The sequence below is a fragment of the Microcebus murinus genome, chromosome 7 (genome assembly GCF_040939455.1).
Source record: "Microcebus murinus isolate Inina chromosome 7, M.murinus_Inina_mat1.0, whole genome shotgun sequence".
In the NCBI taxonomy this organism is placed as follows: Eukaryota; Metazoa; Chordata; class Mammalia; order Primates; family Cheirogaleidae; genus Microcebus; species Microcebus murinus.
The window spans coordinates 100,015,855-100,042,261 of NC_134110.1; the positions used below are offsets into that span (position 1 = coordinate 100,015,855).

General features: G+C 34.1%; 1 protein-coding gene across 5 annotated transcripts in view; it reads right to left on the bottom strand.

Annotated features, from left to right (window-relative positions):
- Positions 1–1,229: 1,229 nt before the first annotated feature.
- The window catches only part of TMEM68 (transmembrane protein 68), a 36,862-nt gene continuing 11,684 nt past the window's right edge, over positions 1,230–26,407 (bottom strand). Inside the window, exons 3-7 of one of the 5 annotated variants that reach the window (XM_076005305.1) lie at positions 19,365–19,529; positions 16,670–16,863; positions 10,796–10,856; positions 8,461–8,600; positions 1,231–2,750 (exon numbers count right to left, since the gene is read on the bottom strand). In XM_076005305.1, coding sequence (XP_075861420.1) covers positions 2,646–2,750; positions 8,461–8,600; positions 10,796–10,856; positions 16,670–16,863; positions 19,365–19,529 — 665 coding nt within the window. In that variant the 3' untranslated portion in view covers positions 1,231–2,645. Of the gene's footprint in view, positions 2,751–7,629; positions 7,757–8,460; positions 8,601–10,795; positions 10,857–13,555; positions 13,685–16,669; positions 16,864–19,364; positions 19,530–26,407 lie in introns of those variants that run through there. The other 4 variants (XM_076005303.1, XM_076005304.1, XR_002224397.2 and 1 more) reach the window with 4 other exon arrangements.

Sequence of the window (26,407 nt, forward strand, 5' to 3'; positions counted from 1 at the left end):
AAAAGGTCACTATCATTAAAGATATATTAACAGAAGGGCTGAGGAATCATTCTAGATTAAAGGTGACTAAAGAAAATAGGAAAACTAAACTGCAATGTGTGACTCTGCAATGGATGGATCAAGAAGAGAAACTGATACAGACAATATTATTGAGATAACTGGTGAAATCTAATTATGGTGTCTGTAGAATTATTATATCAGCAATAAATTTTTTGATTTTAAATCATCGTTCTGTGATTCTGAAAATGGATAACCTCCACAGTCAAGGTAACAGTAAGGGACACGGAATTTGCAATTTACTAGCAAATGATTCAGGAGAAAAAGTATAGATATCTATGCAGAGAGAAAGAGAGAGAGGGCAAGGGATGTGTGAAGAGAATAAAACAAATGCGACAATGTGTTACATTGGTGAATCTGGGTAAAGAGAATATGAGGGTACTTTGCACTATTATTGCAACTTTTCTGTAAGTTTGAAATTGCTTCCAAATGAAAGTTTTAAAAAAATGGGTCTAAAAAATTTCTCATAAAACGGTGCCATGTTCATGCTTCTGGAGAGGGCCTCTCATGTCTGCATCAGGTTCTGACTGTAAACACTCCCTAAAAACGGCCAAGATCTAATACACCCTCTTTCCATTATATTTCTATATTTAGTTATATTCCCTGACTCTTATAATTGCAATTTAAATTCAAATAGCAACGATAAAGGTCTTATCAATCGAGACAGGAAGCATTCCTGTTAGTCTGAGTATCAGGGAACAAAAAAGTTTTAAATAAAACAGTAAAACTTAGATACTGTAAAAATATTAGCATTTGCTATATTAGCATTCAATGATTTTCTTTCTTCAGTTTTTAAAATGAAATGGTTGCCCCCAATTTTCTCATTTATTTTATGATCATTTTATTTGTTCATTCTAGAAATATTTATCAATTTTGAACAAAACACTACTCACTGCTGCAGGAGAAAAAAACCTGCAAATAATCATAAATTGACTCTTTTCATTGACAGTGAAATTAAAATGTACTTATTACATTAGAAAGTAAGGTTTATTTATATAAAGAATATGACTGTGGGTGAGAAATGTGTAAAGAATAAAACAATAGGATGTGAGGGCGATCTGGCTGTGACATCTGTCACCCCACTAATCGCCAGGGGCCAGGGTTGATTCGGCTGATCTGACTAGCCAGGCAGGTGTCCCCTTCCTCCCTCACTGCTCCTGTGCACCCCTCCTGAAGCTGCACGCTCGGTGGAAGAGGACGACCTTCCCTGATAGAGGAAGACCATTCCTCAGTGAACGGTATACGCATAGCTGCACTCCCCTGCTAGAATCTCCAAACAAGCTCTTAAGAATAAAACAATAAAAATCAATTTAAAATGATAAAAAAAAGTCACACATGCAATTTCGAAAATGAATTGCAATTCAGCTTTATTCTTATTTTATTTTATATACATTACACATATTGTAAATACACACTCGTAATACAAAAATCTATACAAAAACCCAAGTACTTAAACATCTATAAAAGGGAGAGGGAGATACTGCATTTGATTTCTGACACTTTTCTGTTTAAATACTCCTTAAATTCAGTTTTCAAGAAGACAACAAATTAAAAGCCATTAATTTTTCAGAGGACTTTGTGTTCATATAAATTCATCATTCAAGTATATTTTTATTGAAACAAAAAACCATTTCTCTGGTTGCAATTTCAAACTGGATAAGCCATGATATTGAGCAAAAGCAGAGAGCTCTGCTTTTCTCAGCTTCTAACGCACGAAAGGCAGAGAAGGACAATGATTTTTAACCCAACAGTATAAAATACCATATCATAGGGCTGACAATGCACAGCACACCCTATACTGTTTGTTTATAGGCTCTCATTAAAAATATAATAAATACTAAAAGTAACAATTAGAAATTTTACTTTTCCTAATTTTTTAAAAATTCAATTTGAAAAACAGTACATCTTTTTCATTGTACTTGGCCCCTGGACATCATACATGAAGGAATAATTTAAACATCTGATGAACACAATATATACATAACTCCTAAAGAATTCTCATATGGTTTAATTAATTCCATTGTAATTTCTACTCAGCAGTTATCACAGCAAATATAAAGAACTTAAAAATAATATTCCTCACCACAGTACTATCATGTTTTTCAAAAAGAAATTATTGAGGCACAAAAACCATTACATGATTTGCCCAAAACCATGAAGGGAATGAGCTAACATGAGATAAAAGCATGTTTTTATAACTTAAGTGACCACACTAAACCCTACCTTAAGCCTTCTTCTAAAATTAGCTCAGTGCAACAGATACAGAAGTTAAATGCAATATTCAGGAATGTCTGTTTAACCTAAACTGCCATTATTAAAAAACTTAACTTTATGAATCTATATGTTTATCATACATTATTAGGAATTTATAAATAAAATATGATCATTTTCTGAATGATTAGGCATATAAGTTACTATTTGACACAATTGATTACAAAAACAAAATTGACAATACAATTTTAAAACAAATGAGTTCTATGAAAGATAACATGATTTTTTTAAAAAACCACTAATCATAGGACCTACAAAACTTACAAGATAGGAACCTTAGATGCAAACACATTAATATAAATATATTAAATCATCTTCTAATTGACCTTTTGTTTTTTATGAAAACGTTCTAACAATGCACTCATAATGTTTCCTGGTATTCTTTGGTGCTCATCAATCAAAGCTTGAAGAGCATTCTTCGTCTGTTAAGAAAACAAAAGAAAAAACATTATTCTTTTAAGATCTCAATATACATCATTTATTTTGTAAAGATTTTCATACACTACTTCTACTTTCAAGAAGTCCTCTCTAATTTAGCCTCCACTTCCTCTCAGAATTAATGATTTCCTTCTCAGTACACCGACAGTATAATTCTTATACTTACTGTATTAAACCTTGAATTGCAGTTGTCTGCATAGCTGTTTTCTGCACCAGACTGGAAACTCCTTAAGACACATCTTAGAGCCAGGCACAGTGGCTCACACCTGTAATCCTAGCACTTTGGAAGGCTGAGGCACGGTTGGAGTCAGGCATCCCTTTTTGGCCCCAGGAGTTCAAGACCAGCTTGGGCAACATAGCGAGACCTCATATCTAGCAAAAATAAGCCAGCCATGGTGAAACATTACTGTAGTCCCAGCTTCTCAGGAAACTGAGGCAGGAGGATAGCTTGAGCTCAAGAGTTTGAGGTTGCAGTGATCGCACCACTGCACTTTAAGCCTAGGCAGCAGAAGGAGATACTGCCTCAAAAAAAAAAACAAAAAAAAAAAGCACACATCTTAGTGTTTTTCTAGCATTGAGCACAACAGTGCCTTACACAGGATAAACACTAATATGAAGAGAAAAAAAAACAAACAAACAGAAGAAAAAAGTGGTAGGAAATGTTCTAGTAGGCAAATGGAAGATTCAGTCTTTTATAGCTGTTAATATGGGGTTTTTTTTGGTTTTTGTTTTTTTTGAGACAGAGTCTCACTCTGTTGCCTGGGCTAGAGTGCCGTGGCATCAGCCTACCTCACAGCAACCTCAAACTCCTGGGCTCAAGCAATCCTCCTGCCTCAGCCTCCCAAGTAGCTGGGACTACAGACATTTGCCACCATGCCCGGATAATTTTTTTTTCTATGTATTTTTAGTTGGCCAATTAATTTCTTTCTACTTTTAGTAGAGACGGGGTCTCGCTTTTGCTCAGGCTGGTTTTGAACTCATAACCTTGAGCGATCCACCTGCCTCCGCCTCCCAGAGTGCTACAGGATTACAGGCGTGAGCCACCACGCCCAGCATATAGCTGTTAATAATTATTACAGGTGTTTCAGTTATATATCCTTTTCTAAGTGCCCAAACTTGGTAAGTCCTAGTATGGCAGGGTACATTACAGTCACTCATTCCTTCTACCTAGCAGGCCCCTCTTTTCTGGGCCATCTGTAGGATGTGTGGGAACCACTTTCAAACAGAAGCTTGAAGGGCAACCTCATGGTTCTACTTCTGACCTTTCCTTCTACCATCAAATGGCATTGCCCCACACAGGGCTCTCCTTTCATCCTGAAAGCCAGTGTGAGGAAGACATGGACAAAGCTGCAGCTGAGCCTTAGGGGAAATACAAGACGAACAAGAAGTATATTTTACTGTGATAAACCTCTGAGATTCTGTGGCTGGTTTTTTACCCCAGCACAACCTAGCAAAGCTGACTGAATCACCCCATTTTCTCACGTGTAAAACAGTGATAATAAGGTCCACATTATACAGTTGATGTGAAGATTAAATCAGACTACACATAAAAAGAAATAAAATTATCTTTGTTTGCAGATGATATGATCTTATATGTAGAAAACTCTAAAGACTTAAAGATTCCACAAAAAAATAGAACTAATAAATTCAACAAAATTGTAAGACACAATTATCAACACACATGAAAATGAGTTGTATTTCTATATACTAACAATAAACAATAGAACAGCAGAAATAGAAAATAAGAAAACAATCCCAATGAACAACAGGAATGGAAAATAAAAAACAATAGCATCAAAAACAATAAAATAATTAGGAATAAACTTAATCAAGGAGGAGAAAGATTTGTACACTGAACCTGTAAAACTGTAAATTTCTTTGATAAAAGAAATTACAAAAAACACAAATAAGTGGGAAAACACACCCTGTTCATGAATTGGAAGACTTAATATTATTAAAATGTCCATATTACCCAAAGCAATCCATAGATTCAATGTAATTCCTATAAAAATCCCAATGGCATTTTTTGAAATAATAGAAAAAAAATCCTAAAGTTCGTGTGGAATCTCAAGTGCTCCCAAATAGCCAAAACAATCTTAGAAAAGAAGAACAAAGCTAGAGGACTTACATTTCCTGATTTCAAAGGGTATATTACAAACCTAATTTTATTTCTTCCTTTTTATACATAACTATACAGTAATCAAAACAGTGGTACTAACATAAAGACAGATAAATACACCAATGGAATTGAACAGAAATGAACCCTCACATATATATTCAAATGATCTACAACAACAGTGCCAAGACCACACAATGGGAAAAGGACAATTTCTTCAGCAATGGTATTAGGAAAACTAGATACCCACATGCAAAACAATGTGTATACAAGATAAGGTGGATTCCTACTTTACACCATATACAAAAATTAACTCAAAAGGGATCAAAGATCTAAAACTATAAAACTCCTAGAAAAAAACATAGGGGAAAACCTTCATTATGATGAATTTTGTAACGATTTATTGGATGTGAAACCAAAAGCATAGGCAACAAAAGTAAAAATAAACAAATGGGACTATATCAAACTCAAAATGTCTGCACATCAAAGAAAATAATCAACAAAGTGAAAAGGGAACATACAGAATGGGAGAAAATATTTGCAAATCGTATATCTGATACAGGGTTGACATCTTGAATATATAAAGAAATTCTGCAACTCAACAACAAAAAAACTCAACTAAAAATTGTGCAAGTGACTGAATAGACATTTCTCCAAACAAGATATACCCAAGATGCCCAATGTCACTAATTATTAGAGAAATACAATCAAAACCACAATGAAATACCACCTTACACCCACTAAAATGGCCACTATAAAATAAACAAACAAACACCACAGAATAACAAGCATTGATGAGGATATAGAGAAATCAGAATCCCTGTGCAACTGTTGGTGGTAATGTAAAATAGTACTGTCGATGTGAAAAAGTTTAGTTCCTTAAAAAATTAAAAATGGAATTACCATGTTATCTAGCAATCTCACTTCTCAATATATATCCAAATCGAATCCAGGTGCTTGTCAAGGAAATAATCCATCACAACCAAGTGGGCTTCATCCAGGGATGGTTCAACATACACAAGCCTTATATGACAAACCCACAGCCCCCATATCAGACAAACCCCATATCATACTGAATGGGGAAAAATTGAAAGCATTACCACTTAGAACTGGAACAAGACAAGGTTGCCCACTATCTCCACTTCTATTCAACAGAGTGCTGGAAGTCCTTGCTACAGCAATCAGACAAGAGAGCGGAATTAAGGGCGTCCAAATGGGAGCAGAATAGATCAAACTCTCACTCTTTGCTGATGACATGATATTATACCTAGAAAACCCCAAGGATTCAACCAAGAGACTCCTTGATTTGATAAATGAATTTGGTAAAGTCTCAGGATACAAAATCAATAAACAGAAATCAGAGGCATTTATATACACCAACAATAGTACAAGTGAGAACCAAATCAAAGACTCAATTCCCTTCAAAATAGCAACAAAGAAAATAAAGTACCTAGGAATATATTTAACTAAGAAGGTAAAAGACGTCTACACAGAGAACTATGAAACACTGAAGAAGGAAATGGCAGAGGATGTAAACTAGTAGAAGAATATACCATGTTCATGGGTTGGCAGAATCATTATTGTTAAAATGTCTATACTACCCAAAGTGACCTACAGAGTCAATGCCATCCCTATCAAAATGCCACCATTATTTTTCACAGATATAGAAAAAATAATTTTACACTTTGTATGGAACTAGAGAAGACCCCATATAGCAAAATCAATCCTAGGCAATAAAAACAAAATAGGAGGTATCAATTTACCAAACTTCAAACTATACTACAAGGCTACAGTAATTAAAACAGCTTTGGATTGGCACAAGAACAGGGACATTGACCAGTGGAATAGAACAGAGAACCCAGATATAAAACCATCCTCATATAGCCAACTAATCTTCGACAAAGCAGACAAAAACACACACTGGGGAAAAGAATCCTTATTCAATAAATGGTGCTGGGAAAACTGGACAGCCACATGTAGAAGACTGAAACAAGAACTCAAAGCAATATCTTTTAGAGACATTTGCACACCAACATTCACTGTAACGTTGTTCACAATAGCCAAGATATAGAAACAATTTAAGTGTCCATCAACAAATGAACTGATATACAAAAAGTGGTAAATATATAAAATGGAATATTATTCAGCCTTAGAAAAGGAAGAGACAACATAGATGAACCTTGAGGACATTATGCTAACTGAATATGCCAATCACAAAAAGATAAATATACTGATATGAGGTATCTAAAGCAGTCAAACTTAGAAAAGTAGAATGGTGTGATTGCCAGGGGCTATGAAAGGGGGAAATGGGAAGTTGGTGGTTCAATGGGTATAAAGAGACAGTTTTGCAAGATGAAAAAATTCTAGAGATCTGTTGTTCAACAATGTGAATGTACTTAACCATACTGAACTATATGATTAAAAATGGTGAAGATGGTAAATATGTGTTTTTTTAACCATAATTTAAAAATTTGTAAATAAATCGGACTATATACACACACACACACACACACACACACACACACACACACACATACACACAAAACGCTGGTATAAAACTTATATCAAGCCGGGTGCCATGGTTCACGCCTATAATCCCAGTACTCTGGGAGGCTGAGGAGGGCAGATCACTCAAGGTCAGGAGTTCGAAACCAGCCTGAGCAAGAGCAAGACCCCGTCTTTACTAAAAATAGAAAGAAATTCATTGGCCAACTAAAAATATATGGAAAAAATTAGCCGGGCATGGTGGCACATGCCTGTAGTCCCAGCTACTCAGGAGACTGAGGCAGAAGAATTGCTTGAGCCCAGGAGTTCGAGGTTGCTGTGAGCTAGGCTGACGCCACGGCACTCTAGCCTGGACAACAGAGTGAGAGTCTGCCTCAAAAAAAAAAAAACAAAATTATAATCAAAATACATTCATCCCATTTTCTAAGTGATTCAATAACATGACATTTATTGCTTTTGTAATTTTATACTCTCTGAAAGTATAATTCAAGCTGTATGAATGGTCTTTTCTCATCCTCATCTTCCTTGATCCTGCTTTTTAAAAAACTTTACCCACTGATCTCTATCACACAAATTTACTAGTTCTCTTATCTTTCTGCCAGTCCCCTTTCAGTCAGCACTGGTTGTTCTCCTTCCCTGTCCTACCCTTACTTGTTACCTCTCCTGCATCTGTCCTCGGTCCTCTGCCTTCTCTCTCTAACCTGCTGGTAAAGCTTAAGGTTTCAGTAATTGTCTCGGTACAAATGACGTCACTATCTTTATCAATTCTGACTTCTCTTCCTAACTCCAGTTACAATATTTCCAAAAACCTAAATACATTCCTAGCTATCGTGCAGGTTACTACAAATTCTATCCCTGGCGTCTCCCCACTAAATGTCTGTCACCCTCTAATCTTGCCCATAGACACAGTAAGTCTTCAGAGATTGACAAATGTCCCCTGGGGATTAAATCACCACTGGTTGAGAACCACTGATCTAGAACATACTTGTAGAAAGCATAAATAAATAAATAAAATTTAAACATAATGAAAAATAAAAATCTGTCCTAAGACTAAAAAATAAAAATTGATTTACCTTTTCAACTAATTCTTCTGCTGTTATCTTTGGATCATATGGAATGGGATCACCTAAATAGGTCCGTAACTTCACTGGAAAACCTCCATACACTGGAGCAAATGGATAGCGAAATTTTTCGTAAAGCCACCTAAATAACCCTGTTTCAAAGTAAACAAAATCATTTTACTTGGTTAATTAGTCTGACCTTGTAGTTGTAAACTTTCAAATTAATTATGTAAGACTTATAGGAAGGTGGCAAAAAAGTATTACTTCCTGGCAATTAATATAATATTTTTTTAAAAGAGGAGCTTTTCATCAATTGTAAGAAAGGTACCACATCAATGCAAGATGTTAATAAGAGTGGAAACTGAGGGTGGTAAAGAAAGATATGAGAATTCTTTGTACTTTCTGCTTAATTTTTCTATAAACCTAAATATACCAAAAAGTCAATTAATTTTTTTAAGAAGATGAGCTTTCACAAATATGAGAATTTAAAAAGGCAAACCAATTATTATTACTGCAAAACAAAGAGTAAAAACTGCTACCAGAAGCCATAAGCTAAAGTCTAGAGACTCACAAATAGGTGATTTACATGAATAAAAGATCAAAAATATTATAGAAATAAAATAAATTTATATAAACATGAGACTACTGATGCAAAATAAGGACTAAAAATATTATTCTAAATTAGGAAAAACAAAACTAATATATCAAAGCAAAGAATTACTAATGTTATTGACCAAATCTAAAATTTAGCAGGATTAAATAAAAAAGTGGTAATAATGTAAAATCAACTGATAGACTAAGTTTAAAAAAAAAAAATCAAAAACATTGAGAAAGGAATCCAAAACAGACAAGCCACATGGAATATACTGTCATGGATTATACTGAAAGCTGAAAACAGTGTTTACATATGGAAACACAAATGCACAATAAGATACAAATCATAAACACAAAATCACTAGATATTAATTTTTGAAATATTTCATTTTAAAGTCAAGAAAATTCAAAAAGCAGTCACAATAAATTTTAAAAACAATTTATAATAAAGTAAACAAAATTTCTGGAATAATTTGATCTAAATTCTAAAGAAATGAGCTGAGAAAAAATTAAAAGAAATAATTCCATAACAAAAGCAAAACATCACATCAATCTGCCTTTCTACTTGAAATTTTTTAAAAAAGGGAGAATAAATTAAGACTTAAAAACATAACAGAATATCAAGAAAACAGCAATGTTATCCATAAAAGAAATAATAGCAGCTTAAAGCTCTTCAGAAGGGGACTTATATGTGGATAGGAACACTAACAATAATAGTACTAAGGATACAAAATATCATCAAATATGTAACAACATATAAACCATAGGGTACAAACACAAACTTTGAAAATTTCAAAATAAGAAAACAGACATTGCAAAGAAAAAGCACAATCATTAATACTCCTATAACTGGATTAAAAGTTTATTTTAATCAATAAATTAAAAATAGGTAAAAAAATTTTCAATGTAAGTGTATTATGGTTCAAAATATTAAAAAAAAGAAGAAGAAGAAGAGTGACAGAAATAAACCAAAGCAAATGATACTTCCTTAGGCAGTTAATCTTAATTCACTATCATATTGTCATCCATTTTTAAAGCTGTAACTTCTGGGTTGAGTTAAAAAGATAGTTTGGAGAGTTTGTAAATTTGTTCTAAACCTCATCAACATGGTTTAACACAATATATTAGACAATTTGCTCCAAAATTTTAAAAAGCTCATTTAAAAAGCTTCAGTATGTATGATACTTTCAACAAAAATATAACATCTAAGAACTACCATTACTTAGAACAAGTTATCATTTAGACTTTTTATTTTAAATTAATTTATTTTAGAGACAAGGTCTTGCATTGCACTTTTGCCCAGGCTAGAATGCAAAAGTGTGATCATAGAGCTCACTGTATCTTCAGAATGGTAGGTTCAAGTGATTCTCCCACCCAGCCTTCTCAGTAGCTAGGACTATAGGCACACACCACCATGCCAGGCTAATTTTAATTTTTGTAGAGACAGGATCTCACTACGTTGCCCAAGCTGGTCTTGAACTACTAGCCTCAAGCCATCCTCCCACCATGGCCTCCCAAAGTGCTGAGATTACAGGCATGAGCCACTGCACCTGGTTCATTTACATTTTAAGTAGAAAAATATGTAAAAAATATATCCATTTTCTAAACTTCATAATTCAAAAGGATTCCTTATAGGGTTTTATAAACCCAAATATTTTAAATATTGCATTGTAATTAAAAATTGTATGAATTACAACTGTATTAACTCCCCTAAAAAAAAAAAAAAAAAAAAATTGTATGAATCAGAACTTACTTGTTCCTCCAAGTGATCTAAATCCTTCTCGAATATTTTGTGTAAACACAGGAATAATGGGCTAAAGAAAAGGAGAATCTGAATTAAACAGTAAATAATCCATTAATCAATGTCTCCATTGAGTAATACAAACTTTTTTTTTAAGAGAATAGGCATACAAATTTATTAGCGTTGCATGGGGGATAATCATGCAGTGATTACCCCCTAATGCACACTTTTAAGGGCCTGAGGTTATGAAAATAAGATATTTTAAAAACAAAGACATGCTTGACTATCAGGCTAAATTCAACTTGATCATTTGTGAAAATAAAAATTGGAAATACTACCCTCCAGTGGTAATGCATAATATTTCATTTACCAATTTTCCTAACATTCCACATTAAAACCTAGAAACCCAAATAGAGATTCCAGTAATCATTAACTTCATTAAGTAAAATGAATGTGGTAAATTAAATTGGTTTTAGTGGGCTACTGAATAGCATGATCACTGAAGAAAAGTTGCAAGGTAGAGAAAGAGTCACTCTAAAGAGAAATTTATATAAATTTAAATGACAGGTTTTGGCAAGATGCTGTCATGGAATTAGTGAAATTTTTTGTGAGCCTATTAAATCTAAAATGTTCAGCATCAATGAAAAGTAAGCATTAAGACATGGCAAAAAAAAAAGGAAAAAATTAAAGAATTCTTCATATTGTTCATTTAGGGGATTTTTGTTCACAAGTTCATGATTTTTAATTTTCCATGAATATCAATGATTATAATTTTTAATAATGAAGACTTTAAAATCATAAAATAATGAAGTATTGAAATATCATATAAGGAGATTGTGCCACTGTAAACAAATGAAGTAGACAAAAAATTGAATGAAACACTTTAAAATATACACGTAATATACTGAATTAAATGATCTTTTAGAATAGATAAAAGTGTGGGGAGAGTATCATACTACAATCGACCATCAGTCTATGCCTATTACTTGCTTAACGAGCAGGGTTTGAGATATTTAAATAAGCTGATATTTACAGTTGTTCCTATTCAGCTTTGGAAAACAATAAGATATGGTGGGCTGATGGAAAGAGACTACAGGTATAGCTTTCTTCATAAAACTTACCACCTTACATGTAACTAACTGATCATTTATTTTATTGTCTCTCCCGTCTCACCAGCAGGAAGACACCTTATATATTGCAGGGACATTGTTTTGTTCACTGCTGTATTTCCAGCACTTAGAACAATACCTGCAACAGACCAGGTGCTAAAAGAAAGTGTGATGGATGGATTAAAGGAAATTAATAAACAGAGCAGAGAGATAATGCTTCTAATGAATTATCCATACCCTCTGAATCCATACCCTCTGAACTTTGAATACAAAGTTCAGAAACAGGAAGCAACAATCTCAAACCAGTTAGGAAAAAGAGAGAACTCAGGTAAAGAAAAGCAGCCAGATGAACAATTTAAAATTTGATGGAGTTAATTCACAAAGCTAACACATAAGAAGATAAAGTATGCTGAACTCTTCAGTAGAACATTCAGATTATGATCTAGGAAATCACCACTAATTTTATAAAATAAAATGATGGCTGAAATCCTAATGTTTTAAGTAGTTATAAATAAAATGTCCTTAGCGTTGAGAACTTAAAATGTCCAAGAAAGAACAGAAATCTTCCAGCTCACATGTACACCATTTTGTCTCCTCTGACAAGCACTGCTGGAGTTATGTTTACTGACTGGCATGATCCTAGAAAGTCTGTCCTGAAGTATGCACTTTTTAAAGACTATTTGGGTTAAACATCATTCCTTAAACAGCTAATGCTCTGGAGGCCGGACATTTCTAGAGTCTACTAAATAGGAGAAAGCTTATCCTAGCAGGATCAGTGTTCCAGACTATAGTCTGGGCATATGGTTTCTATGCACTCAAGCTTGCTTGAATCCTTACAGGCACAAACATCGATTTATTACAACTTGATCTTGTAGTACAATTATTCACTCCCTTCCTTATGCACACTTTGTATACAAGTTAGTTGTATTAGTAACCTAGAATTCGATTGTTTACATAAATAAATGTGTCTCTGTATGTATGTGTATGTATGCATGTATGTAAGAGAGAGAAAGAGTGAATGTGAATGTTTAAAAACTATTCTTGGGGAATCAGTTTAGCATGATCTTAGAGTTTTAACTCTGCCACTAAAAATATAGGAACCATTGCACAAGTTACTTACCATGTTTCAGCCTCACTTTCTTCATGTGTAAAGGGAGGATAAATAATAATTTTCCCTATCTCAAACTTTTTTATAGATTAAGACAATTCATGTAAACAACTTTATTGAAACACAATACTATTTTCTTTTGCATCTGTTATTTATTTTCTAATTAGGCTAATTTTCCTCAACTTAGATATAAAGTTAGTTAAAAATTTCTTATCAAAGTCAAAATTATCAGGAATTCACAAGAGTGATTTATATTATATCAAAGTTTGTCACTTTCAAATAAATCTTAAATATTTTCTACCAATGTTTTGTGTACATAAATTGACAATCTGACTCTTCCTTTTTAATTTCTATTATTGTGTCACAATTTGAATGCAGTTAATCCTGTAACCATAGTCAAATTTTTGCTCATATCTTATGGTGATTTTGTGAGGCCTATTAAGGGATTTTCCAGATGGGACACTTGTGCCATTTACAACTATATATGTATATTACTGAAAGATTTCCCTCACTAATCTAGGAAGCCATCACAGTCTCGGATGTCAGCAGACTCACTGTGAAATGTAGTCAGGGATGGCAACAGCACCAGTTGCCTCGAGTCCTGAACTGTGCTCTGCTCTGCTGCTGCCTTGCTGTATGACCAGATCCCTTCCATCCCTCCAGCTCTCTGTGCCTGAGTCTCATCTGTAACATCGGAATAATTGCATATGTCACCTCCTCACTGCACAGGAGTACCAAGACAAAGCTTTCAAAAGTACTACAAGATGTTGGGGTGGTACAATATTAATCAAACTTATACTGGTATTTTGTAAGTTTGTAGCATTAAAGATTTGTTTGTTTTAAGCTTATAAAAGGCTATTTCTTAAATTTTCTGAAATTTTGTACAAAAATTTTAAATTAGATTATTTTAATTATCTAAAAACTCAACGGTCACAAAAAGAGGTTTTTTTCTCCACATCATGTCTTTCTTTTAAGCCTTCTTCCAAACAATATGTTGCTCAAAACTGTAAATTTAAGGATGAGGAATTAGAATCCTATGATACATTTGTGTGATTTCAAATCAATTTTTATCATTTTTAATCCTAAACTTTTGAAGAAAAATTTATTTCAAAATATAAACTTGAAAAGTTAACCTTCTTTGATTAGGTTTTTAGTTTTTATCATTGTTTCAACACACATTACATTGACTTTTGTTAATTTTTCTACAACTGCATATATCCTTTTGTATTCTATATCATTCATATAGTCTTAAGTTTTTGTTTTCTGCATCTGTGCTTAAGGTTAAATAAAATGTACTATATATTAAATATCACTAACACTATTAATATAAAATCAAAAGGCTCCTTTCCACTAGTGTTTAATATTCTGTGTTTGAAAAAATAAATTCAATTCAGCAAATACTTAATTCTACTCAATGCTGGTCACTGTATAAGGGATTAAAATATACAAGAACAGCCTTCTACCACAGGACAGTACTATTTAAATTTTTATGTTAATTATAAAATGGGCAAGTACATCAACTTTTACTAGGATCATATTATTAAAGTACTATAGTAATAACTTCTACGAGTTACATAAACATATGTATAGAACAGAGGACAATGTATTTTATGTTGTTGTAAACTTTGTAATTAAAAAGTAAAGAGAGGCCGGGCGCTGTGGCTCACGCCTGTAATCCTAGCTCTTGGGAGGCCGAGGCGGGTGGATTGCTCAAGGTCAGGAGTTCAAAACCAGCCTGAGCGAGACCCCGTCTCTACTATAAATAGAAAGAAATTAATTGGCCAACTGATATATATATATAAAAATTAGCCGGGCATGGTGGCGCATGCCTGTAGTCCCAGCTACCCGGGAGGCTGAGGCAGAAGGATCACTCGAGCCCAGGAGTTTGAGGTTGCTGTGAGCTAGGCTGACGCCACGGCACTCACTCTAGCCCGGGCAACAAAGTGAGACTCTGTCTCAAAAAAAAAAAAAAAAAAAAAAAAGTAAAGAGAAAACATCCATTTTTCTTCAAATACTGCTCTTGGGTTAGAATGAGTCATCCATAATCTTTTCCTTTTAATTAGCAGTCTGTACTTGCATGATGGGCAAACTAGGAGTGTAGACTGGTCTTTTCATTTGACAGCAATGGGAACACAAAAACCTTGAAATGTGAAAGTTACTGGCAGCAGTCTCTAATTAGCCTGGAAAAACAACAATACTCTATCAAACATACTGTGCATTTTTTCCCCTAACAATCTAAAATAAAAAGAAACAGAAAACAAACAAGAAAAATTCCATAAGTAATAGATAAGTGTTTCACAGGATTAAGTACGATATGGAGACCAAAAAGCTGAGAAATACTTTTCAAAAGCAAAAGAAAAGAACAGGCCGGGCGCTGTGGCTCACGCCTGTAATCCTAGCTCTTGGGAGGCCGAGGCGGGCGGATTGCTCAAGGTCAGGAGTTCAAAACCAGCCTGAGCGAGACCCCGTCTCTACTATAAATAGAAAGAAATTAATTGGCCAACTGATATATATATAAAAAATTAGCCGGGCATGGTGGCACATGCCTGTAGTCCCAGCTACTTGGGAGGCTGAGGCAGAAGGATCACTCGAGCCCAGGAGTTTGAGGTTGCTGTGAGCTAGGCTGACGCCACGGCACTCACTCTAGCCTGGGCAACAAAGCGAGACTCTGTCTCAAAAAAAAAAAAAAAAAAAGAAAAGAACAAAATGGCATTCACATCCTCCAGTCTACAAAGTAGATAATTATAATGAATCCCAGAGGAACATTTAATTTTATTGACAAATTCATTTATAAAGTCTTTTAAAAATATCTAAATTATACCAATCATCTATCTCTTATCTTTATTCACATTATTAAATAGGTGACCACATTTGCTGATAAAATACAATAGGGGTCGTATAGTATAGTGAGTCCTATTGTGATAAAAATTGGTCACAGATAACATAACTATTAATAAAACCAATAACCACCACTGAAATATTCCAACTCAATCATAACCAAAAATTTAAAAACAGAATTGGACTGATTATACTTAAAATGAAAAGTATACCTGAAGGAATACAAAGTTATTTGTACAAAATTACAAATCTGATGAAAACAAGCAGAATTTTTTTTTTCTTTTAAGAGACAGTCTTGCTCTGCCACCCAGGCTGGAGTGCATGGAGTACAATGGTACAATCATAGCTCACTGCAATCTCAAACTCCTAGACTCAAGCAGCAATCCTCCTGTCTTAGCCTCTGGAGTAGCTGAGACTTCAAGCATGTGCCATGCTTAGCTAATTAAAAAAATTTTTTTTTGTAGAGACAGGGTCTCACCATCTTGCCCAGGCTGGTCTCAAATGCTTGGCCTCAAGCAATCCTCCCATCTCAGCCTCCCAAAGTGCTGTGATTACAGGCATGAGCCACTATGCCTGGCCAGAAGCTGGATTTTGAAATGTAAAATAAAACTTTACTGGATATTTGCCAAATTTCCAGGTTGATTGTTTAAAGATGGATTCCCATGCACAAGAAATATTCTCTATTGGTACCTTATAAATAGTTATATATACTAATTTTTAAAGTATTACAATGAAAGCATCTAAGTTCTTATATACCTTGGCTCACTATTTAAAGTATTTATTTTAAATTTAACTAAGCTTCACATTAATAATTAATTTTATACAACTCACCACTTTTGCATCAATTGCAACCTGAGCGAAGCCTTTACGATTACCCCATACGATGTTGTAGGTTTCATCACTAATTAGTGCTTCTCGAACTCCACCTGGTGAAATAGCTAACAAGTGACCACTCTTCAGAATTTCAACACATTTTTCTCTTGGTCCAGGTAGAACACAAAACACATCAAGTAATAAACTAAACCCTGTAAAAAAACATGAGTATGAAGATGTATCTTAAATACTTCTTGTTCAATTCTTGAAGAGCACAAATCTTCATAACCTACATAATTTATTAACACTATCTATACTTAAATCAGTAAACTCTTATTTTTAAAAGTCAATAAAAACTCTTAAGGTTAACATAAGAGTAATATTGCTAGTTAAGTAATAGCTACATCTTACTTACTACCTACTATTGATCAGCTCCTTACTGATCCCCTACTACTCTGGCTACCTAACAGTAAAACTCACAAGAATCTTGGAAAACAGGGATTCTTTTCCCCATTTTACAGATGAAGAAACTTAAGCTCAAGAGCAAATAGCTTGCTCAAAGTCACACACCTAGGAAGTAGCAGGGCAGAGATTCCAGTCCAGGTATGCCTAGTCCAAAGTTCTTTCAAATCCATCTCATGGCCAAACACTGTCTAAAGTATTTATTAGAGCAAGAGAAATGATATCCCATTAGCAATTACAAATCTAATCTTCCATTAACCCTATCACAAAGAGAATCACTCAAGACAATGTGAATCTGACCATGCTTATCCCTATCAAAACTGGCAAGACCATAATAAAATCTATTGACATTAAAAGTTAGATGATCTTAATTCTATAATTAAATTTGTATAAATTAATAATAGCAAAAATCATTAAGAGATTTTAATAAATTAAGGTTGTTTGACTCAAGAACAGCTAATTTTAAGTCTTAATATTACACAGGTTTTCAAATTACAACTATTTATGGATGAAAGAATCCTGTCAGTAATCAAATATTTTAATAAAACCTATACTGGAACTTTAGAGGACTGGTATTAGTAATACATTTCTCCTTGAGACTGGGAAATAAAGGAATGGATGCTAAAAACTAGGCAGACTAATCAAACTTCTCACTGGTTTAAAGATCTGATCCAAGATTATAAATATCATTAAGATTAAAATAATTTTCAGCTTATGTTATATTAAAAGCTCACTGATTAAAACTAAATGCATTCTCATAATGAATGAATGAACAGAAGAGATTTCATTAATTACAAGACAAAATATAAAATCTCTTTTGCACTAAGAATTATAATGATTTTATACCTTCAGAAAGCAATGAAAGACTTAAGGTAATCATGTCAAAATATTAAAAAGATTATAAAGGGGGAAATTTTTGAAAAAGTCAAATGCTAAAAATATTCACATTTTATTATTGATAAAAAGGAAAAAATAATGAAAGTAACCTAATGCTCCATATGAGGAAATTAGTTAAGTAAATATTTTAGTCATACATTAAACTGTTCCTTACAAAACATGCAAATTAATGTAAAATATTAATGCTAGTATTAAATCTTAAATAACAAAATTGTCTGAATATGTGAAAATATGCAAATTTAAAAAGAAATAAACAAATCAAAGTAACTATTTTAGGATGGTAAGATTATAATGATGTTCTTCTGTTCTCTAGTTTCCAAATCTTCTATAAAGTGACCATGTTAACTTTTTAAAGGAAGACTTTATAGCCAATTTAGTTTATACACAAAGGGCTTTTTAGTAACACAAGGATACCCAAAACATTAACCATGTTTATGGAAGGCATCGAAGTAGATCACTACTTAATTCACTGGTTTGTGTTTGTCTGGTTGATGGCTTGGCTTTTGTTTTTATTCCTGAGAACATTCTATCGACTTCTTGGCTTGTTTCTGGTGACTTAGTGACAGAAGAATGTAAGATTTAATCCCAATGAATTCAAGAATGATTTAAAACTCTATCACGTATGAAACAATTTTGTTAATCTTTTTAAAAAGATAAAGGCCTTTATGAACAGATTAAAAAGAATGTAGTCTTAAATCTTAGAGTTATTAAGTCTATTGGGCAAGTCTTGTATAAGAGACATAATGTATGCACACACTCTTCAGGGAAGAAATAGTATTATATCATTATATGAAGACAAAATATATCTTAAATTGTTTTTACTAAGTTTGATTTCCTATCAAACCGCAGTTATCACACTCTAATAACAGCAAAATTAAACTCCAAAAATCAGTATGTCGTAGAAAAATTCAGCATATGAAAAATCAACTACCTTCTACACCAAAATATAAATTGACAAAAATTACAATTTATGTACACATAAGGATGTAAACAAAAGTTATTTACATATAAGGATGTAACTTACAAAAATAATGACTAAATACTTGCTAATAAAGAAATAAATTAGATAACATTTTTGGCCATAAAGTTTTTATTTTTAGATATATTACCTAAACAGGATAATTAGATATTCCCCAAATTATTTTTTTTTACTTTTTTTAAAAATTATACTTATTTATTTTTTTCTCTTTGACAGAGCCAAGAAGATATGCCCTAATTAGAGTTTCAAGTGTGTTATACCCTAAAAAAGGCAAAAAGTTTTTCAAATCATACTAAAGAGCTCAAAACAGACTACCGTATAATTGGGTCATGTTAATTAAACATATTTATATCACTATCTACAGTGAAAGTTTACCTGGAATTTTAAAGACAAAGTGATCAGCTACTACTCGGCAAGTTCTGCCTTTGTGGATTAAAATTTTAGCCACCAAGTAGTAAAAATCTATGGGGATAGCTCCATGATAAAAAATTATAAGTGCTGGTCCTTCTGGTATTTTTTCCATTCCATGAACTTCATAACCTGTTTGAAAAACAAAAATGCAGATATTTAAAATACATTTATAAGTTTATTTACACTAAAGGATGGTCAGTAACTTAGAAGATCTGTCTTTTCTTACAAAAGTACATGAGTCTTCCTGGTTCCCTTCCCCTTTTCTCCTTTCTTCCCTCTCTCTTTCTCCTTCTCTTTCACGAACAAATCAGTCCTACAGCCACTAAGGTAGGCCAGAGCAAAGCAGGCACCTGTGTGGAGAGGTGGCCTGGTGTGGGACACCACAGCCTGAGCAGGTGAGGAGGGCACCATGCAGGGTGGTGGCCTGGCCCAGGATGTCAGAGCACAGGTACGGAAAAGAGGGTACCCATGAATGGTAGGAGATGGTAGCAATGATGGGAGATTAGTTATATACAGGGGAATTGATCAAACAAGTCTACATATTAAGGATGAGATGACCCAGGTTTTCAGCTGTTGGAGGAGAGGTTGAAAAAATAGAAAAGGAGGGAACTAAAATAAACTGCAACCACAAGAGAACATTACTACTACTCTAAAGAAGAGAAAAGGACAGTTAGTCTACAAATTTCTAATTTTTTTGAGCATGTCAGAGAGCAGAGATCACAAGCAAACAGGTAAACTAAATTCCAAAGGGTGACAAGGTCCTCTAAGGAAAGACCTGAAATGTCAACAAATACTTCAAGGCCAAGTGTGGGCTAGCATTAAGTGAAGAATCCCTGGGAGCCTCAGACACACTCATTCTCCATATCTCCCCTACAAGCCTCACAGGAAAAATTAGGAGTGAGGCAGGAGACAAAAGACAGCCTCTGATAGTGATTAAGAGAACAAACCTCCACTCATTTCCTGGAAGTCTCTCTCATAAAAGCAAAACCTGTCATAAACCAGGAGAGGTGCAGGAAACCTTTCCACTCCCTCTAAGAAAAGGGCATATGCATCTGATGCTGGGAGGGACAGAACTCCAAGCCAACCCCCACACACTCCTCCATCATCCCACCATCAGGCAAAAGTCTACTATTCCTAGGGAAGGGGTAGAAGTAAATATCTGTTGCTGGGAAGCAAAAGGTGGGCATCAGGAAATCCCTTAGGCTCAGGGTCCCAAAATGACATAAAGTAGAGATCTACTGCTGGAGGGAAGGGCAGCAAACTTGCTCCCATCACAAAACCCCCACCTGTACAAGACAAAGTTTGCCTGCTATAGGAAGAAATGAATGCTGAAAAGCCTCACCCCTGGGCCACAAGAATATGGGAGCTAATAAGATTGTAACTAAACCAGGAACACTGAAAAGTAACCCCCCAACCCTGGTTCCCACTGCACCCTCACATGGAGTTATAAGCAAAGGTGAACTTTCTTGGGGTTGGGGCAGGAGCATGAAAAGAGATCCCTTCTATGGCAGAGGCATACAGGACTGAGGGTGGAGCAGAAACACCAAGAAAAACCCTCTGGTACTCCAGGCTCTATGCTGTGCAGAAGAAAATAGTAGGAGTTTCAAGTCTGTGCTGAACTAAGGTAACTACAGCAATAATAAAACCCAAACTCACTTCAACTACTCAAGAGATTAAATCAACCCCCAACTGATCGCTAATGGCCTGACAGAAGACGAGTGCTAATTTTCAGTTATAAATACTATTTATCTCAATCACTACTGTTTTTTTTATAAGTAATGCCTAGATTTCGATCAAAAGTGATGAGACATACAAAACGGCAATTTAAAAAAATCCACTATCAAAAGATAAAGCAATCAACAGACATGATGAAAATCAGATGGGAACTATAAAATAACTTTGATTAATAAGTTAAAGAATCTAACGGAAAGGTACATATATGCAAAATCAGATCAAGAATTTCAGCAGAGAGATGGAAAAATTAAAAAGGAGCCAAACAGACAGTCTTTAAACTTGAATGAGAGCTACAGATTAGATGTTAGTCAAAGATGTCCAAGGAATCACACAACTCTGAGCCATCAAACACACTTTTGAAACTGCTAGCTTCTTAGAACAATCTGGATCCTTTGTTGTAAGCTTAATATAGAGTAAAATTTTACAATTTTCTCAGTTTTTCCTGAGATAATATGACCTCGGACAAATCTTAAAGTGAATCACAAAATAATTCACTAATAAAAACAGGAAAACTGAGTGACCCAATGCAAAATAAAATGCCATTTAAACTATACCATATACATGGATACTGTAATATTAATAATGCTGCAAACTTGCATTTCATTCACAAACATAAGACTCATTTTTATATATTTGTTAGAAATTCCTTCATTCTAGTCATTAAAAAACAAAAATGATTTTGTTGAATCTTATTACATGCAGGAAAAAACTGTGATCAGAGATTTGAACTCGATGTCAGGAAAATCTCTCCTGTAGTAGAAGTGAGATTAGAGACTCATGCCATCGCTTCCCCCTACCTCCTGCCAAATCCTATTCCAAGTCTCTGTAAGCAGGAGCAAGGGTTTCAGCAAGAGAAGCAAATGACAAGATAAAAAGAGTGGTAGACATGGGGAGCAAATGATCTCTGGAGGTTTCCTCTAACATATGCCCAGTTCCAGGCTGGCTTCCTGGCTTTCCTTTTTTATCCTCCTCCAGATAAGATTAACTTAACCACTGTCCTTTACATGGTTCTCTTATTTGATACCATTAAGTAGAAACTTACTTACCACCCCTGCTCTGATCCCATACTCACTAAGCACTTCCTGATTTTTCAGCTTCCCATGTAACTTAGACTTCAGGGAAAGGATTTGAAGACTACATGGAGCACAAGTAGTTCCTCTCCATGGCAAGGATTTATTATGTAAATGAGTTAATTGCCTCTGGCTTTAGACATCAGTATCATGAATTCAGAAAACCTCCCAAGAGATAGATCCCTTCAAAATTTGTCACCAAAAATCCATTTTTTTAGCCTACATACCTACACATTATAGAAAAAAATTAACAAGGATGCCACCCTTTTGGATATTCCTCAGGACAGCAAACAGAACTAAAAAATATCTACAAGATAAAGTCCCAATTCCTAAGCACAGCGTTCAAGACTCTCTAACCTGTCTTCTGTTTACATTTCCAGGTTCACAACTCATAATACTGAGACACCATAGGGACAGGACTTGGTCGGGTCCCTCACCACTGACTATGGAAGTCCACATAATCTGGCCTGATTAACTGCTGAAGCAAATAGTCTCCTAACCGCCAGAATGCAGCCCGTACCCACAAGGGCTAAATCATTTGTCTTGTATTATTTTTCAGGACCACTGGAACAAGATATTGAAGTAAGCTGATAAGACACCTGGCTGCAGAGAAACCACACCTATTCTCCTAAAGCCAGAACAGACCCCCATACTGACCTTATCCTGACTTTTTCCTTATTATAATCTCATTTTAATGCTCGAAATTATGCCCGGGGGTGGAGATTTAACATGCTAATGAGACATACAATGCATGAAGAAGCATGTAATAGAACTGTGCAGATGCAAAAAATCTCCACCTATATACATGCTTACATATCACCCTTTTGCTACCTAAAGCATCCTTAAAGAAACTCTCCCTGAACTCCCCTCAGGGAGCCAGGCTGAGGACTTTTTCATTTGTGCTGTCTCCCAATAAAGCTTTGCCTGTTACTCTTGTTCGGATCTCTTGTTAATTTCTATTATGTAGCCCAAGGGCCCAGGCTGGTAACAGTACCTCTCGCCCACAAATGACTCATCTTCTAGTCCCCAAAATAATAAATTAGTAAGAAAAAACTCCAACTAAAAATGGCCTAACAGTGTGAGTGATCAGGAAACATAAATGCCCAGTAATTATAACAGATGCACAAGTATTGGACCTTAATAATTGTCACAAAACCCTCACAAAAACCTTCCACAGATGAAAAAATTTCAGTGTGAAAAACCCATATGCCCTACCCAAAGCCACACAGTGGAGCCAGGATGCAAAACCCATATTTGCCTAACTTTAAAATCCATATTCTTGCTGCATACCACACATCCAGCTACAGGTATGTACAGTCAGCCCTTGTATCCACGGTTCCGTATCTGTGGATTCAACTGAGGATCAAAATATTTGGGAAAAAAATTATATCTGTATTGAATATTTACAGACTTTTTTTGTCATTATTCCCTAAACAATGCAGTATAACAACTTTTTACATAGCATTTACATTGTATTAGGTATTATTAAGAAATCTAGATATGATTTAAAGGGAGGATTGTATAGGTCATATACAAACACTATGCCACTTTTATTAATATATGAGGGACCCTGACATCCATGGATACCCAAATCTGTGGGAGATCCCAGAATCAATTCCCAAAGATACCAGGGACAACTATACATGCTAAACTACACCTTTGATTTTCAAGTTTTCAAGTTGACCCTTAAACAACACAGTTTTGAACTGTGCGAGTCCACTTCTATAAGGATCTTCTTTCACCTCTGCCACCCAAGACAGCCAACATCAACCCCTCCTCTTCCTCAACCTACTCAATGCGAAGACAAGGAGAATGAAGACCTTTATGATGACCCACTTCTACTTAATGAATAGTAAATATATTTTCTCTTCATTGTGATTTTCTTAACATTTTCTCTTGTCTAGCTTACTTTATTATAAGAAGACAGTATATGATATATATAACGTACAAAATATGTTAATCAATTGTTTATGTTATCGGTGAGGCTTCCAAGCAACAGGAAGCTATTAGCAGTTAAGTTGTGGGGGAGTCAAAATTTATACACAGATTTTTACTACAGGGCCCCTGACCCTTTGTTGTTCAAGGGTCAACCAGATACTTTTCATGACACAGTATATACATGTATAAGTATACTGGATGGCAGAATTCATTTCTTGCTAGTAGGAATAATAGTCAAAACTTAGATAACCTAAATCTGTATTTTGAGTACTTAATAAGAATAGTCAAGAGGTAGAAGATATATTTTAGTGTCTTCCAAATTATTGAAGAAAGATGCTCTATAATTACAATAGCTAACATTTATTGAAACTTAGTATGTAACAGAAATTATGCTAAATGTTTTACATGAAATTTTACTGAATCCTTGTAACAACCCACTTTATAGAAGAAAATGAGATTAAGTTAAGTATCTTGTCTGAGGAGAAGCTTATTTACATAGTTTTAAAATTGTTTCCCCTACACACTTATAAATTACAATATAAATAAAATAGTAACTTTACAACAGAGAAACCTGATACCTCCTTAATCAAATGATCAAAGTTAATACCACCAGTAGTAAGAAACATCAGTATCATGAACCCTCTGCTATAATGCACTGAGAAGAACATGTCAACTTTTTGGTATTCTTTTAAAAAATGCATGACCTCAATCTAATTATGGAAAACATCAAATCTAAATTGAGAGATAATCTATAAAATAAGTGACCAGTACTCTTCAGAAGGGCCAAAGTCATGAGATGGAGGGAGGGAGGGAGGGAGGGAGGGAGGGAGGGACAGATAGATAAGGAACTGTCATAGACTAGAGGAAACATGATAACTAAATGCAAAAAAAGAACACTGGTGGGAAAACTGTAAAATTTGAGATGAATCTGTAGTTAATAGTATTGTATCATTGTATACAATGGTACAATAGTGAATTTGAAAAATTTACAATGGTTATACATAAGATGTTAACATAAGGGGAAGCTGGATGAAGTATGGGAACTCTTGGAACTATTTTTGCAACTTTTTTGTAAATCTAGATTTTATTCAAACTGAATTTTTTAAAAAATCATAATTCTTGTATAAGGGAAAGGGAAGGAAGAAAAGCTAAGTAACTTGCCCAAGGTCACCCAGGCAGTAACTGAGGAGAACCTGATTTTGACCTCAAGCAGTCTGAGTCCTTCACTGTAAGGACAAAAGTAAAAGGAAACTCTTACCCAACTGAAGTAAAGAAGAATGTTGTCTTAATACCCTAATTTAATTTTCCAAAAATAACTTTGCCATATATGGTTTGACCTATGTTAAACCACATTCACTAAAAGGGATTATGTCCATTTCTATAAAAAATAATAAAATATTATGTAAAATAAAGTTTACAGTTTGTGCTACTGTGGTCTATTTTTTTAAAATCAGTAACTCATATAATATAAATAATAAGCCATATGATCAGACTACCTAATTAATCAAACCACTGCATTTCCTCAAAATTTTATGTTGCCAATATATTGATGTTAAAATGTCGGTGGTAAGTATACATAAGCATTATTTTCAGATAATGAGGTAATTAAATTCCCTTATAAAACAAAAACAAAACCACAATAACACACACACACAATAAAACAAGATAAAACAGGCAACTAAAAGTCCTAAAATAAAATATTCCTTATTTCTCTGAAGTAAAAGTTATGGTGCTAATTACCTTTACAGTTATACTAAAATGTGAAGTTTTTACTTCTTCTCAAAAACACCTGTATATATTATTTAGGACTCTTCCTCATCATATTAATTTTCAGGGGAAATCAGTAAATATTAAGAGTTCAGCTTTTTAAAATGCTATTCATATTTTCCAGAAATAATGTCTTTTGAAAACTGAGCCAAAATTTTTATGGTTTAAAGGCTGTAAGCAACTTTGAGGATTATCCAATGAGAATAAAGACTGCATCAACCCATCATCAAGCAAACTACCTAGAAATGTAGGTACTTAAGAAACATCAAATTAACGTTTCTTGATGTAGTGTAGGCAATATGTTACACAGCAAATTAAGAACCACAGAATTTTTTGAAAAATCATAGAGCACTTATACACAGTATGAGGGTAAAATTTAACTTTAAAATAGAAAACATTGGATAGATTCCTGTACAAAGATATTTAATAGGTAACTAATTAAATTACTTACAGGAATAGAAATTCATGCCATCATTAAAAGTCTTATTTAAGAAAAAG